Source organism: Equus caballus, chromosome 5 (genome assembly GCF_041296265.1).
Source record: "Equus caballus isolate H_3958 breed thoroughbred chromosome 5, TB-T2T, whole genome shotgun sequence".
NCBI lineage: Eukaryota > Metazoa > Chordata > Mammalia > Perissodactyla > Equidae > Equus > Equus caballus.
In genome coordinates, this window is record NC_091688.1 from 101,374,724 (window position 1) to 101,390,325 (window position 15,602).

Here is a 15,602-nt window from a genome sequence, read left to right on the forward strand (position 1 = left end):
CACCACCTCAAGACAACAGTGTGTGTCTGAAGATCAGGGATTGGTGACCTATGTCTTCTAAAGATTACAGCAACCGGGAGAAGGTTTTAAGAAGCAAATCCTTTGAGAGTCTGATAGTCAAAAGTTAACCCTCAGCTTTGCGTGATGCTGCTGCTCACTGTTACCCGACTTTCTGCCTCAGGAAACGGATGTGCAGAGACAGCACAAGACGGGGGAAAAGGTCCCCTCGCCAGTGCCAGGTCCTCCTTTGCACACTTACAGAATGGTGCTCTGCTGAAACAGAGCCAGCCTGTAATCTGTGGGCAAGCTGAGCAGCTTTGAATAGCAGGTTTGGTTTTTCTTTCCCTAGCCCACGGCTGCTGCAAAGAGGGGCCTTTCCTCTCTGTACCGAAGCATTTCACACAGGTCAGCCACCAAAAGGCCCCTTATCTGAGCATTTAAAACCATGCCATCAAATTTGTCCAAGCCTGTGATCGTCCCTCTTCTTGCCAGGTTTTTGTTTGCCAACATTAAGAAAAGGGGTTTGGGGGGAGCTCCAAGGGAGAAACGCCCCCCATCAAAGCCGCCTTCTGCGAGTGTGCGGGACAGGAAGGTCTGTGAGAAGAGGTTTAATGAGGTCTCTATTCACAGCTTTAAAGCTGGAACAAATTAGGGGGAGCTTAAGAAAGCAAATCAGCCTCGAGAGACTGCTTTCCTTTATTGACACCCTAAAACACTAGAGTTTTCTGTGAAATGTTAGATGCCAGCTGAGCCACAAAAGCCTGGGCACAAATTAAGAAATGCAGGCAAAGTACCAAAACCCCTCAAAATCCGGCCAAGTTTACAGGAATTGTTCTCAAGCCCAAAGTCCCACATTAATACCAAAGTCCCACTGTATTTTCCCCAGTCGATACCACTGAGCCAGCAAGGACCTGGGCTGGGGAACAAGAATCCAGGAGGGGTGGCTGCAGAAACGAAAGAAGAACAGAAAAGAAAGAACTCTGGCTATCCTAACACTGAAGACCACATCAAATATTGAACTTTTTCTGTCCTCCAAGCAAGGTGAGAGGGTTTTCTTCAGAATGACACACCTCCTCCTTTCCAATTCAACTTACATAAATGAAGAGCACAGTATGTGTTTGCGTTGTCACACCAAGTTGTTAAAAAGAGCTTTAGTGGGACAGGTAAATAGTAATGTTAAGTGTATGTTCTGGGAGGTGGTCCTCACGACACAATCAGTATCCACCTGTCCTTTCTCGTGTTGCTCTGCTCTGAAATCCACTCAGCTTCAAAGAATGCAGAACTTGCAAAGGCATCAGATGAAGGCAGTTAGGGCAAGCAAAGGGATGGGAATAGCAATCTATGAGGAGAGGAACACAGATCACTTAGCTAAGGGAAGAGAGGCTCAAGCATTGATTTAATGTCGACTTGGGGTGGAGACACGTGACACCTTCCAAGTGTAGGTGCCTATTGATTTGTGACAAGGTCCTGCTTTTCCTTTTGGACTACCCCTCATAGGTGATTCCCTAAAAGCAGCATGCCATCTAATCTATCTTCCTAGAAGGAAGTGAGAATTAGATGGTTCATAGTGCCTTTGGTCTCTCCTGAGAGAAGCCAGACTAGAACCCAAGGGCATGGCTTCTGGTCTAGTTTCCAAGACATTCAAGTCTTCCCCAGGCTGTCTAGTGAGGGAATGGAAGAAACCATACAAATGATACAAATATCTTTCTCGGGAAAGCACGGAAGTAGTATTTTCCTTGGGGAAAATTTTAGACACAATTTGAAGTCAAGACGAAGGGAGGCTAAAGTGGTGGTTAATTCAGATCCAGAAAGTGGCATGACAAATGGGCACCTTGCACCGGTTCCAGAAGCTCTGGCATCAAACATCTAACACAGCAAAGGGGAACCCATGAGGATTCAAGAGGAAAGTACCTTTGCTTAAGGGGTTCTGCAAATTGTTGAGTCTTGTCACACAATCACGTCACCATCACTGCCCTTCTGGCTGAGTGGGCATCTCAAGCCCTTTCCATGAGAAAAGTAGGATGTTAACTGTCTTTAATCCAATGTTTTCTAGACAACCTTAAAAGTTCTGGTAGCTGAGATTTACATGTAACTTTCAAAAGGACGGCCAAGCACATTATCATAGAATGGAAGGTTGAGAATGGCAAACTCAACTCTGCGATATGTCATAACGTCTTCTAGGGCTAGGCTTTGAAGAAGGCGTTAGCATTTATGTCTCAACAAAGACTTGTGAAGGTCAAAACAGTTTGGGTGTTTCAAACAAGTTAATTTCTTCAGTAAACACCCTGTTTTATTTGGCTTGTTAGATAGTTCTAGAGAAGCTCTGGGCTTTACCATTCGCCCTTCCCCAGCATTCTCACATCCATCTACGTTCAGTGGTGAAATCATTTCAGAACAAACTTCCAAAGCCGCATCTTACTGGCAGAGCCAAGCATGTAAATGAGGAGTCTATATTTCATACAGATCACTCTGAAGTGGTAATTAAAACTTTAGCAAGCAAGTCAACGTACCTACTGCGATGCTCGTAGCTGCCCTTACACCGGAACTTGTGTGCTGGGAAAACAGTGAAAATTCCTTCTTCCGAACTGAAATACTGCCACTTAATTCCAGGGTTGGATTTCAGGTTGTCTGCGAGAACTGGGGGAGTGAGGAAGAGGAAATATAAGCCCCAAATCCACAGGTGCGTGTCGGCTCCTCAGGCATCTGTTTTGCATAAACTGCTTGTAGTCTGAAGAAATCCCACTAGATAGAAGGCTATAAATTTTCTACTAAACTAAATTTTCTTTTTGTCCCTTAAAAAATACCCCATGAATAGGAAATGCAATGAATATTTCAGCCAAGTGAAGCTATCATTCTTAATACTGCATGGTGACGCTATACGCCCTGGATTACTTTTCCAGCATCAATGATTCATTTCTACTCATCTCTCCCCTCACTGGGCTGGTCCCCGTTTGGCCACCGTACACTTGCTGGCTTGGGGGCACAATCTTTAACTGTGAAAAACAGGGATGTTAACAGGCCTAGTCTCCAGAGGGACTAGACCCATGAGCCTGGCCTAGCTCGCTCCACACGGAGGGAAGCGGCATAGATGGTACCTGGAAGGCCAGAACCATAATCATTCAGTAAGAGCTCGTGGGAGTGGTTCCAAGGCGCCAGCCCCAGGATGGAGACGTTCCTCTATGTTATCTCATTTAATCCATAAGACAACCCTAAGATGTTATTAATATTCCTTACTCTGGAGTTGAGAAAATATGCTTAAAGAGCTTAAGCAATTTGTCTAAGGCCTCATCAGGAAACGGCCGAGGTGGGATTCAAGCGCGGGGGTCCTGGCTCCTGAGTTCTTTACATCATGCTGCCCCGCCTCCCTTCCTGTGTGCACTGCATCACTGCCACTGGTCTGCAGCTGGAGTGGCAGCCCTCTTCTTGTGTGAAAGCCTGTCTTCAAACCTCCGTGAAGTCTTCCTTACCCTCCTTCACATCAACTCAGTTACACGTTATACACTTACTGGGTGTAGAGGACTGTTTCACAGGATCCAAGATTTACAGAGATGACCAAAACCCAGCCCTATTGCAACAGCTGACATACCAGGAGAATTATGTAGAGGGAAACAGAACAGAGAGCAATGCAAGGGAAGGAGTCTGAGTGGAGGCGAAAAGGAAGGAAAGTGTGAGGCGCGTTTGACAAAAATACATATAGAGCTCTAAACGCTTTAAAGGGCACAGCCACCCTTTAGTCTGGCTCAGGGGCCAGCGCACTTTTGTAAAGGGCCAGAGTAAAGAATTCTGCCTTTGCGGACCACACGGTCTCTCTTGCAACTACCCGACTCTGCCGTTGCAGTGTGAAAGCAGCCATGAACACCCATAAATGAATGCGTGGGTGGGTGCCAATCAAGCTTTACTTACAAACACAGTGGCAAGACGGATTTGGTCAGGGGTCCCCAACTTTAGGGCTGGTCTGCCCCTGACCACGCCATCTAAAATGTGCCACACGAGGACTTAGATAGTGTTCAGTGCCTCACACCTTCAGCAATTACCCCACCCAACATGCAGCAAGGAGCTGAGCCCATTTCATCCTCACAAAAGCCCCAGGAGAAAAAAATACTACCCCCAAGCGACAGATGAGGAAAGAGGCTCAGAGAGGGGTTTTTTGACCTCCTTGAGGTTTCACAGTGGACGAGAAGAGAGTTAGGTCAGTGTGTGACCAGAACGCCTGCCCCCTCTCCACTCCACCAGGGGACCTTCTCGCGGTCATCCCCTGGACTCAGGCGACCACACTCTTCTGAGACCTACGGCTGACGTGAGTGCACGTAAACGTGGAAGAGGCTTTTTCTCCGCCTGTCTCCTGGGGGTCTGGAGCCTTAACCTTGATCTCACATTAGCGCTGTTCTCCAGACAGCCCTGCCAACCCCGCAATAAAAAGGCAAACAGTGCTTTGGAAGTCAAGGAAAGCTGGATGACCTCATTTAAAAGTAACATCTGTAACAATAAACAGGCTACAGTAAGACTATTAAAAAGGGGAGCCAAGGAGAGCAAGAATGTTTTAAAAATAAATCAGAATTCATACAGTGCATGATACATTTAGTTTCACCACCAGAGATCTTTCTGGTTCCTTACGGTCATTCCGACACTGGAGCCTAAGTACCAGGCGAGCATCCTCAGACCCTCCTGCTGAGAACTCCTTTGGCCTTTGATTAGATTTCATCCGTTATTTGGTATTAGAGAAGATGATGGATATGATGGTAATGAGGACCCCAGGGCCCAGAAGCAATCTATCATTGCGGTGTCACCCCGGGCGGGCCTCCCTGACCTAGATGTGGAGGTGAATGGCAGCCCTATTACCCATGCAGGCAGCCCGGGGGGCCTTGCCCATCATGAGAGTCAGTGAGGTGTTCTGACCATTGCATAGCTGGGCAGGGGTCCTGCAAACTCAACTCTCTCCACAGAAATGCTGGACGCCTTCCAGGAAAAAGCTGGGCAGATGCCCAGCCTGTCGGCCCAGGACGCACAGCACAAGGCTTCAGGCCTGTCAGTGGGCAGGGTCTGTATCTGTCTAAACGGCTCTGCACGCCTCCCTCGGACAGACACATGGGACGGAGGCAATAAATGTGCTTATCCTCGCTGAAGCTTCTCCCCCAGAGAGAAGCTGCCACAGCCTCTGAATGCCCCAGCGTTCTAGCTCTTCCATCTTCGGGTTACGGGTAACTTTTTGCTCCTCCATCACTAGATTCCAGGATCCTCAAGGGCGAGATGTGTATCTGAGTCATCTCCGATACCCGGCAGCAGAGATTCCCGGTTCTTTTCACATCCAGGCACACAGTCTGAGAGCTGCAGGCTGGAAGAGCTGCCCGGAGGTACTCTTTCTCAACCGTTTTTTGATACTTCTGAAATCTTACTTTCCTCTAATGCCAAATCCACTTTAAAATCAATTAAATATTGTGACTAAATCAATATAGAGCAATGATAATTCTAAATATGTTTTAAAGTGATAAACATCCCCTTCTCCCAAAACCACTGCAGAGGCAACCGGGACAGAAACAGACAGGTGAATGGAGAGAGAAAAAGCCTGCTCGTCTGATGATTCACAGGACTATACCTGTCAAAATGTATCGACTGTATATGTTAAACACGTGAAGTTTACTGGATGTCAATTATACCTCAAAAGAGCTGATTTCATAATAAAATAGTGGAAATTGGAGCATAATACAAACTAGTTTTACATATGGTGTGCCACTTTTCATAGTTACTCTATGAGTTTGTTATTATACCCATTTTGCAGATACAGAATTAACTTGCTCCAAGCCACAAGGGCAGAGCCATGATTTGCTCTCAGTCTGCCTGCCTCCAAAGGCCTGGCTCTTTCCGGAACACTCCAGTGCGCCTACCTGTCAATAAATCTATCCTGAATGAATTAGCACTCAACAGATCAAAAGCACACCGAGTACTTCTTGAGAGGCAGCAAGAATAAACACTTCGGTGTTTCTCAAGCCGAGTAAGTGGTTGCATTAGTTTGTAAATAGACAATGTAAATAAATACAATGAAGAAGACATTTGACAAAAAGGAAGGATTTCACAATTGATGTAACACACAAGGCTAAAGGGAGCATTTACTCTTGCGAGACAACTGCTGAACTGCTGAAACTGAGACATACCAGCAGGGTCATCCAAGGTCTTGGGGTCCACCATTGACCCCACGGGCTGGTTTAGCTAGAAAATGGCAGGGACACAAGCCATAGAGTCAACAGTAGTTACAGCACCCACGACTCTGAGCGACATCAAACAATCAATAGCATAGTTTAGATAATAGGAGTTTTTATTTGAGAAACTATATAGCTGAGACCTCGTAATTATTTTGTAGGTGTTCCACAGGTCAGAGATGTGAGCCTTAGGGGTCTTTTCCTTTCAGTGCCAATTGCAGCAGCATGAGAAAGCCATCTGGACGAGGACCGTGGCTATTTTGCACTTTCTACTTAATTCGAGTTGGCGTTTAGGAACTAGAAGGAAGACCCTGATAAATGAGAATAAGCCACGGGTTTAAGTCCCATCTCTAAGACTGGAAAGCCCTCTGGCCCTAAATTGACTCTCTCTACAGCATCCAGAGGCACCTTTCTAAAATGGCAAGCAAATCCCACCACTGATTTACTCAAAACCCTTCAAAGGTCTCCCACTCTACCTCACCTGGTATCAAATCCAGACTTGATGAGGCCCTGAACCATCTCCCTACTCCCCACACTCTATCTCAAGAGCTATTCCGTTCCATTTTGCCAATGGGCCAAGCTCTTTGCACGAGGTGATCCTCAGGCCTGGAATAACTCTTGTCACCGTCTCAGAGAGACCTTCCCTGACCACTCTCCTTATTATCCTTTCTCATAGCACCCAGTTTTTTCCTTCATAGCAGATATTGGTAATGTTCTGTGTATTTAATCTGTGGCTGTCTGTTTCACGTCTCTCACACAGAGTTGCTGTGAGCCCCATGAGGGCAGGAGCCAAGTCCGTTTTCTTCATCACAACCCCATAGCCCGGCACACGCCTGGCATCTAGGAAACCCTCAAAATCAGTCGTCACTGAGTGAACCAGTGAACGACGGCCCTGACCGAGGCTCTTCGTGTCTGTCCCCCGTGAGATTCCGCGATTTCCTCATCTTTAAAGTAACAGATTTGACAAGGTGTTCCCAAAGACCCTTTAGAAACCCAAAGAGAAAAGTGGATAGAAGGCAAAGAATGAAGGCCAATGGGCAGGAAGCATCCAGATTTACAACCAGCGAGAAAGAGCAAACTTCTAATGGGCTTTGATCAAATTTATGCAAAAAAAGGAGGAAAAAAGGAACAGCTTCCTCACTTCTCCTTGACTTAAAGCTGTAGGAGAGCGCTACGAGATTACTAACAGTGAGCCCAGACTAACCGCAGTATCCAAACAGCACCGAGGACTGCTAAGATGAGGACAGGACTGCTAAGATGAGGACAAGGGAGAAACTTAACCCGGGCATTTGAAGGACAGCAGCTCCCTGTGATGGCTCCTTGCTTTTTCCCACCATCCCCCTTTGCAGTGGCCTTCAGCAAGCTGACTTTTCTCTCTCTCACAGTTCCTACGCTAATTCAAAGCAAAGACAAACCATTTTGCAATACCCATTGGCTGGTTTTTCTTCAACCACAACGGACAAACTGTTGTCAGAAAAGCAGCTAAAAAATGTGCTTCTCCCCCTTTGAAAGGTGTTCTGTACTTTCCATTTATTGAGTCTCAAGATCAACCTGCAGACAGCGCACTAAACCATCTGTGGATAATTGTAACACGTGGGCCCCACATTTGTGGGCCCCAAATATTTCCTTTCAATTTCACCATCTATGCCTGACCAGTTCTTATACCTTCAGCCTCTCCAGTCAAGACAAAACCAAGCAGGTCCCCAATTCCTTGTCTGCCCTCTCTAATGCACAAACCACCAGGCTGATGAGAGAGATGGATTACAAGCCGCTCGTAGTTGGACTGTGTGTTCTGTTTTTCCTAACAATATTATCCACCAGAGGCAGGGACAAAAAGAAAATGCTCTATAATAGAAAGCTTGTTGCCTCCCACCTCAAGGAACGCGGGGCTTCCTGACGCCCAGCCCAACACTACTCAGCAAAACACACAAAGCTGTCAACTTCCCACAGCCTGCCAAATATAAAATACAGTGTCCTAAATACACAGAGCTGCAGACACACAAAACGCTCAGACTTCCTCAACAGACCAGAAATTACATCGCACCTTTTCAGTAATATTCTGTGCAATAGCAAACATTTTGGAGGGAAATAAAATAAATTAACATTCTGAGGACTCCAAACAAAACCCCTGGCATGCACCTTTCACATCTTTCCAATTTCTCCTCCTCCTTGCTTCCATCCTATCGTTTTACCATGTATTCTGGAGCGGCTGTATTTCGTGGACCCCGATACTGTCTATGCTGCTCTAGAAGTGGGAAGCACATTGAGTATTTGACCTTGTTCCAGGACTTTGCAAAGTCTTTTATCTATCTTATCACAGTTAATTCTTAGGACAAGCGTATGAGGTAGGTTTTATTTATTATTTAGGAAACCAAGGCACATAGAGGTTAACTTTCCCAAGCATGTAACAGCTAGCAAGAACCAGAATGTGGAGTTTCTCCAAAGAGATATTATTCCCATTTTATAGCTAAGGATATTCTGGCTCAGAAAGGGTAGAGAGACTTAAGCTCTGAGCCCTGAAGGGATCCAGACCATGCAGCCCAGTGACTCTGCCACCACGTGGATCATGCTGGCTAAAACCCACTGCAAAAGTGACACTAATGGCAGGTGACCCAGCTCTCTCACTGTCTTTACTTAAGAGTAACACTAAGGAGAGGACATCCTCAAACCTCTGATTCTGCTCCAAGCTTACAGCACTTCATATCCATTCCAGGTGATTTATATAATGCAAAAAATAACCAGTCCATTCTGCCCTTGACTCAGTTTAGATGGCCTGGTCATGGGCTCAGAGAATCCAGAATCAACTTCTGGGACAATCCAAAAGTCAGTCTAGGATCTACTGCTCTACTCTCTTCCTTTCTAGCAGACCATGCCCTGAGGACCCAAAGGCCCAGGCGGTCTCCGAACATTCATGGAAGGAGCCAGAGAAAATAAACAGAGGTGGAGTCCTCAAGCCTGGCTGATCATCAGTCAGCTTTTGAAACCTACAGATTCCCAAGCTCTACCAAGCCAACACTCTGGTTCACTAGGTCTGGGCTGGGGGCCAGGTGACTCTGATAATCACGAGGTTTGGGACAACTGGACCAAGGTATTAAACTCCATTGTCCCATCTGTTTCCTCAGCTTCACCTTCTTCCTAGATTGTCTCTCCATCTTCAACATATAAACATTTTCAAGTTTCCCTAACTTAAAACACTATTAGTCATAATAAAACTATACCCTTTCTCTCCTAAGTTATCAGTGACCTTTCTCCTTTTCTCAGCCAAGCAATTTGGGAGAGTGGTCTACACGGACTTTCTGCTTCTTGCCACCCATTTGCTCCTCATCTAGCCATCTGCTCATGCCAGGGCCCCTCCAGCACCCTCCCCACCGACTTTTGGATGGTCTTATTAACAGTCCATCCCGGGTTCCTCCTTCCTGCAGGCTAACTCCACTTCCACCCCTTCTCCACAAAGCTCTCTGGCCTCCCTGGCTTGACGTCTGTCAGTTGGTTGCCTTCAAGGGAAAAAAACAAAACAAAAACCAAACCCAAACCAAACTCCTGAGACTAATATCCAAGGCCCATTAAGATCTGGCCCAGCGCTACCTTCAATGCCGGCTGTGGGCTCACCTCCATCTCGACAGCACTGAGCGCTGGGTTATAACTGTAGCATCTGTGGATTTTCCTCCTCCTCTCGTCCCCCCAGCACACACGTATAACCACCAGGTGGGGAGCTCTCTGAGGGTCTGAATTATCCTGGAGTCTGCCACAGTAACTGCCACACAGTCGTCACCAGAGAGAAGCTCTTTATGACAGAGAGTGAGGAAGCGGTCAGGGTCGATTCTGGGTCTCAAGCTTCAGTAACTGAGTAAAACAGAGCTGCTGTTAACTGTCATCTGGAACAAGGGCCGAGGAGGAGATGTGGGTGGGAAAGAATATTACAGGTTTGATTTTACACATGAAGAGTCTGAAGTGTCAGCAGGCAGAAGACAGTGGTGGGGACATACCTCTTTATCTTAAGCAGTCTATTCTAAGGAGGCCACTGGAGTAGGAGTCAGGACACACACGTTTAGTCGTGTCAATACTAATGATTTGCTGCTGACTTCAGCTGGATCAATTAAGCTCTCTGGGCCTGTGCCTCATCTATAAAATGGAGCAGATACTTGTCCTTCATACCCATGGTAAGAACAAGACAATAGTATAAAATGGTTTATGAGGTACTAAGAAGCCAAGAATTCATTTTCTGTGTACACTGTATTTGGACTCAGCATCATCAGTTTCACACAAATGATGTCATTCATCTGCGCAGTTGGTGTCACTCTCTACACCTGTGACATCCATGTGTGCTGATGTGCTGTGAAGCACAGGAAACCAGTGCTACCTTACAGCAAATCACGACCACATCCTTTCCTTTCCTAAGGTCCTTTCAACATCTTGCTTATCCCATTATAAAGATGAGGAAACAAAAGTACAAAGAAAATCCTACCTCCATTCACTCAATGAGCATCTACTGTGCACCTGCTATGAGCAAGGCACTGGACTGGGGACTCGGCACCCAAAAAATAAAGTAGGAGTAGAGGGTTAAGTAGATGCCCAATATAAAAACTAAGATTCTATAATGAGAACGTACCATAGAGTAAAGTGACCTCTGAAGGGCCGTCCCAGCGTCTAAGCTCCCTGGGGGGTGGCTGAGGACTCTGCTGAGGCTTATGTCAACCGTCTTCTCCCACTGCTCCATCCTGCTTCCTTCCCCTCCCCCACAGCCTGCCGATCTCCATCTCAGACTCTGCCTCCTGGTTAACCCATCCTGCTCAACAGCTGAGGAACTCTTACCTACTAGGGTCAGGGAAGGTGACAAAGAACTTAGACACCAAGGAATGAGCAATATTTTACAAGTCAGAGAAGGCAGGCATTGTGTTCTAGGATGAAACAATAACGTGAACAAAAGTAGGGAGGAGTGACAGAGGCTGGTGATTTGAAGAATGAGAGCGATTCCCTGTGGGTAGAGCGCAGAGGGCTTCAGGAGGAGGAGGAGGAGGAGCAGAAGACGCAGTTGAAAGGCCTCCACCTTTATCTTAGAGGTAAAGGGAGCCGTCAGAGGTTTTTGAGAAATGGAGTGACAGAGCAGGTATTTTCACAACAGCTACAGCATGCAGGATATACTGAAAAAGGGAGAGCACAGAAGCAGGGAAGGCTTTCAGGATGCTTCTACATTAATTAGTCTTCTAGAAAGGCAGCAAAGATCTAAGGTTCTGGCATTAGCAGTGGAAAAGACAAAAGGGATTCAAGATACATCTTTGAACTACGAAATCTGAGCCAAGTTTCCCCTTCAATGAAAAGAGGATAATGAGACCTATGTCATAAGTTGGTGGGACGCGCAGGAAGAGGAACACACAGGTAAATGCCTAGGCAAGGTGTTTACATATACTAAATACTTGACAAAGATTCATTCACTCATGCTCTCATTTGGTCACGGACTCAAGCCAAAACTGTTAAAACCTGGAGTGGTACTAGGTGGAAAAGGGTGAGGAAGAATTGCCAGTGTAGCCAGCATGGGGGTACTGACAATTGCAATAGTGAACTCAGACTGGGGAGTGAGTTCAGAGGAAAGTTTGGTTTTTGACTGATTGCTTAATTTTTGAGGGAGCCACAGGACAATCAGAGAGATGTGTGTCCTGAAGTTGGTGACACAATAAACACACTCAGACACAGGTCAGGGCCGGAGACGGGGATGTGGAATTGGCAGCACATGGTGGGAGGTGAGGTGAGAGCTGATGAGGACACTCAGGGAGGTACCATTTAGTGAAGGGAGGAAGTTGGTAAAAAGAAGACATGTGGAGACATCTACCCTTTGGAACAGAATAAAGGAGGGGAGCCTGAGGAAAGAAGGGAAAAGGACTGAGCAGAGAAGGAAGAGGAGAAACAGAACCCAAAGGACTACAGAGTTTCAAAAGAGTTCACACATCAAGTGTGAGGAAAACTGGGAGGGGTCACTTGAAATCCTTCAAGGGAGCAATGAGACAGTGAAAACCTGGGCCAATCTAAATGTCGGACTGGAGTAGACTGACTAATGCACCAATATGATATAATCATGACTACAACGCTATAGATTTATTGACATACACACAAAAGAATATTCAGGCTACATTTGCTAAGCAAAAACAAAACAGCAGGCTGTAACCATTATGATCATGTGTGTTATGAGAGCATTTACATGAGAATACATGTGGCTAATAAAATCTCCTCAAATCAGCATCATAGGGTTGTTGAGAAACTATAAGAAAGACTAGACTTTGAAGTAGCTCTCAATATAGAAATAGAGCTTGAAGGGAGGTCAAGGTGACGAAAAGGGCCCTCTGTCCGTGTACTTCACTGTGTATGTGTGTGCATGTGAGCGTACGTGTGCATAAACATATACACAGACATACATATGAACGTAAACGGAATCACAGCACCTCAGTAATCTAGATTTCTAAGTGACTGAATAGTTTTTAGATGTTATACAAACAATTACCACATCTTCTATGACATTAACGCAATCCTGAAGCTGGGGTAAGGAGGTATAAAAACAAACCAGAAATTTCTAGTATAGTTATTTTTACTCTTCTATTTTAGTTTTTAGGTAGAGTATAGCTTTTCACTGCACTAGTATTAGCCTATTTAAGAGGTAATTTTCATAGTACTTTAAAGAATAGTGAAGACCCTATGGCACATAGCCAATCCTTGTCGCTCAACAGAAGGAAGTGATGAAGCCACTGAAATCAGCAGCACAGTCAGGCTCCAGGCTCCAGCACCCGCCTGGACCTCCTACAGCATCCACCGCCGTAACGTGACTTACAAACGCCCCGACGCCCCATGAATCCGTTTCTCAATGAAGACTGCAACACTACCAAGATTGAAGTTTGCAACTTCAAATGCTCTTTAAATCAAACACAATAAAGTAAGTCCAGACATTTCTTCTTTCGGCGAGAAAGACTAACTCCCACTTCCACTCTCACCGCCATTGCATAACTGAAGAGAGCAAGAGGCAACTTTCCTTGGACTCTTCAAATAAACTCTCTTTAGGGATCAGGCTACACACAAGAAAATAGCTCAGCAGGAATTTGAAAAAAAGAAAAAGAGAGAGAGAGAGAGAAACTAGGGATAAAAGCAGGAAGGAACCTGAGCAAAACATTACCAGCACCACAATATAACACATGCCCCGTCAAACATCAGTTATTTGAATGGAATCAGGGAGAAGGAGTCAATTTAAAAAGTCAAGATCTGGCAGGGGTGGTCAAGAAAAAGAATACACATGTGCGTTGGATGGATGGACACATGACCTGGTTTTGGATAAATGAAGCCAGGAATAGTTTACAACTTATGTGAGTCTGTTTCCAGCTAGTCTGAAAGGCAATCTGAAACTGTGTTATCAATTAGGGACCCATTGATGGATTATATACAGTCTGAAAGAGCCTCAGGCTGGACATCTTACAGATGTAAATATCAGACATGTGATAGCCCACCAAGTACATTAATTCTGCTCTGAAAAGGGGCATGAGCCAGAGAGGAGGAAAAGGGGGAGCTCTGAGGTCAGCCTCACCGTCTCCCACTCCTCTCACATTACAAATGACTGCTCAAGAATGTGGACTTTGGGAAGCAGCCACAGCCTGGTGGAATGTCACAAAACTTCAAATGCAAGCAAGTCAGTTCTCAAATACCTGCATATTGCCAAAAGCTGCCTGTAAGTCTAGCTACGTCAACTGTGCTGAGAACAACGCTTGTTAGGCAGTACGTTATACTTGAAGCATGTTCTTAGAAATAGCAGATTTCAAGATCTGGTCTTTAACAAATATCCCCACCCTCACCATCCTCTTCCTCTCCACCTCCTGATTTTTCAAACCATCCCTCCCTTAACAAATAAGTACTCAAATAAAACAGCATTTTGTCAGGATCTCTAATTATTTGTGCAGCTGAGTTCTACTCCAAAACTTCAGTCATAGAAGATAATTCTAATATAACTACAAGGTCTTCAACACATCTTCCTCCACCTCAGTCTCAGCTGATGATCTTGCTTCCTAATTCTCTGAGGAAACAGGATCACTAAAAGGGAATGTCTCCAAGTTCTCTATGCTACATCGATCATTATGGGCACACTTACTCTACCCTCACTCCTCTCACTAAGAATGAACGCTCTGTGATTCTAGTCCCCCACTTGGAACCCAACCATCTCTTGCCCAATCAAGGAAAAGGCTCTAGCAATCACCTCCCTTAGCTCCATTTCTCTATGAGATTAGCTTTTCTCTACCATATTAGATTTCCTCTAGGGGATCATTTCCTTTAGCACATAACCTTGCTGTACATTCTTTCAATTTAAAAATATTCTCTTGACGCCACATGGTCCTCCAGCTCTCCTTTAAGCAAAACTTACGAGTTCAAGTACTTACTGTCTCCAACACTTGTTACTTCTTAAGCGCTTGAACTGACTAGGATCAGCTGTTCATTCTATTCAATAATTCCACCAAACAACTCTTGTCAAGTTCACCAATAACCTATATGTTTAAAAATCCAGTTGTCAGTCAGTTTTCTTAGCCGTCATCTTACTGGACCCAGTTAACACATGATTTCTCCCTTCTCGTTGAACCACTTTCTTCACATGGCTTCAGGGAGATGGCTGTCCTGGTTCTCCTGCCAGACTGACTTCCTTCTCAGATTCCTTTACTGCGTCCTCTTCATTTCAGTGATCTCTAAGTGGTAAAGGTCCCCAAGACTCAGTCCCTGGACCTCTTCTCTTTTCTACCCACAGCCACTTGCTTTGTGATCTAATTGAGTCTCATGATTTAAGTACTACTGATGCACAATGAATCTCAAATTTAAATCTCCAGTCTGGCCCATTTCTCAGACTCCAGACTTGGATATCCACCTGCCTATGAGACGTATCTGCTTGGATATTTAATACGCCTCTCAAATTTAACTTTTCCAACACTGCGATGTTGATTCCCTGCCTCCCACACAAACCTGCTCTTCCCCCAGCATTCCCTGTCACAGTAAATGGCAACTCTGTCCTTCTCGTTGACAAGGCCAAATACCTTGGAAGTCCTGCCCAACTCTTTTCTTACTCTCACAGTTCCTCCCCTCCCCCTATCCAATTAATCAGCAAATCCTACTGGTTCCACCTTCAAAACATATTCAGAATCCAACCACTTCTCACCACCTCCACTGTTGCTGCCCCATGAACGCCGTCATCACCTGACAGCTGGGTTTTGGAATAACTTCCTAAATGGTCTCTCCCTGCTCCCACCTTTGCCAGCTAGGGCCTATTCTTGTGGCAGCAGCTGGTAACCTCTTAACCTAAGTCAAATCACGTGACTTATCTGCGGGAACTCTTTCCTCCCCCTCCCCCAACAGCTTCTATCTCATTCGGAGCAAATGCTCAAGTCCTTATAATGG

General features: G+C 45.5%; 1 protein-coding gene across 2 annotated transcripts in view; it reads right to left on the reverse strand.

Annotated features, from left to right (window-relative positions):
- Window positions 1-15,602, reverse strand: part of CACHD1 (cache domain containing 1) — a 197,350-nt gene that overhangs the window by 52,810 nt on the left and 128,938 nt on the right. For both annotated transcript variants that reach the window (XM_023641952.2, XM_023641953.2), the window contains one exon: window positions 2,511-2,637. In XM_023641952.2, coding sequence (XP_023497720.2) covers window positions 2,511-2,637 — 127 coding nt within the window. The remainder of the gene's footprint in view (window positions 1-2,510; window positions 2,638-15,602) is intronic.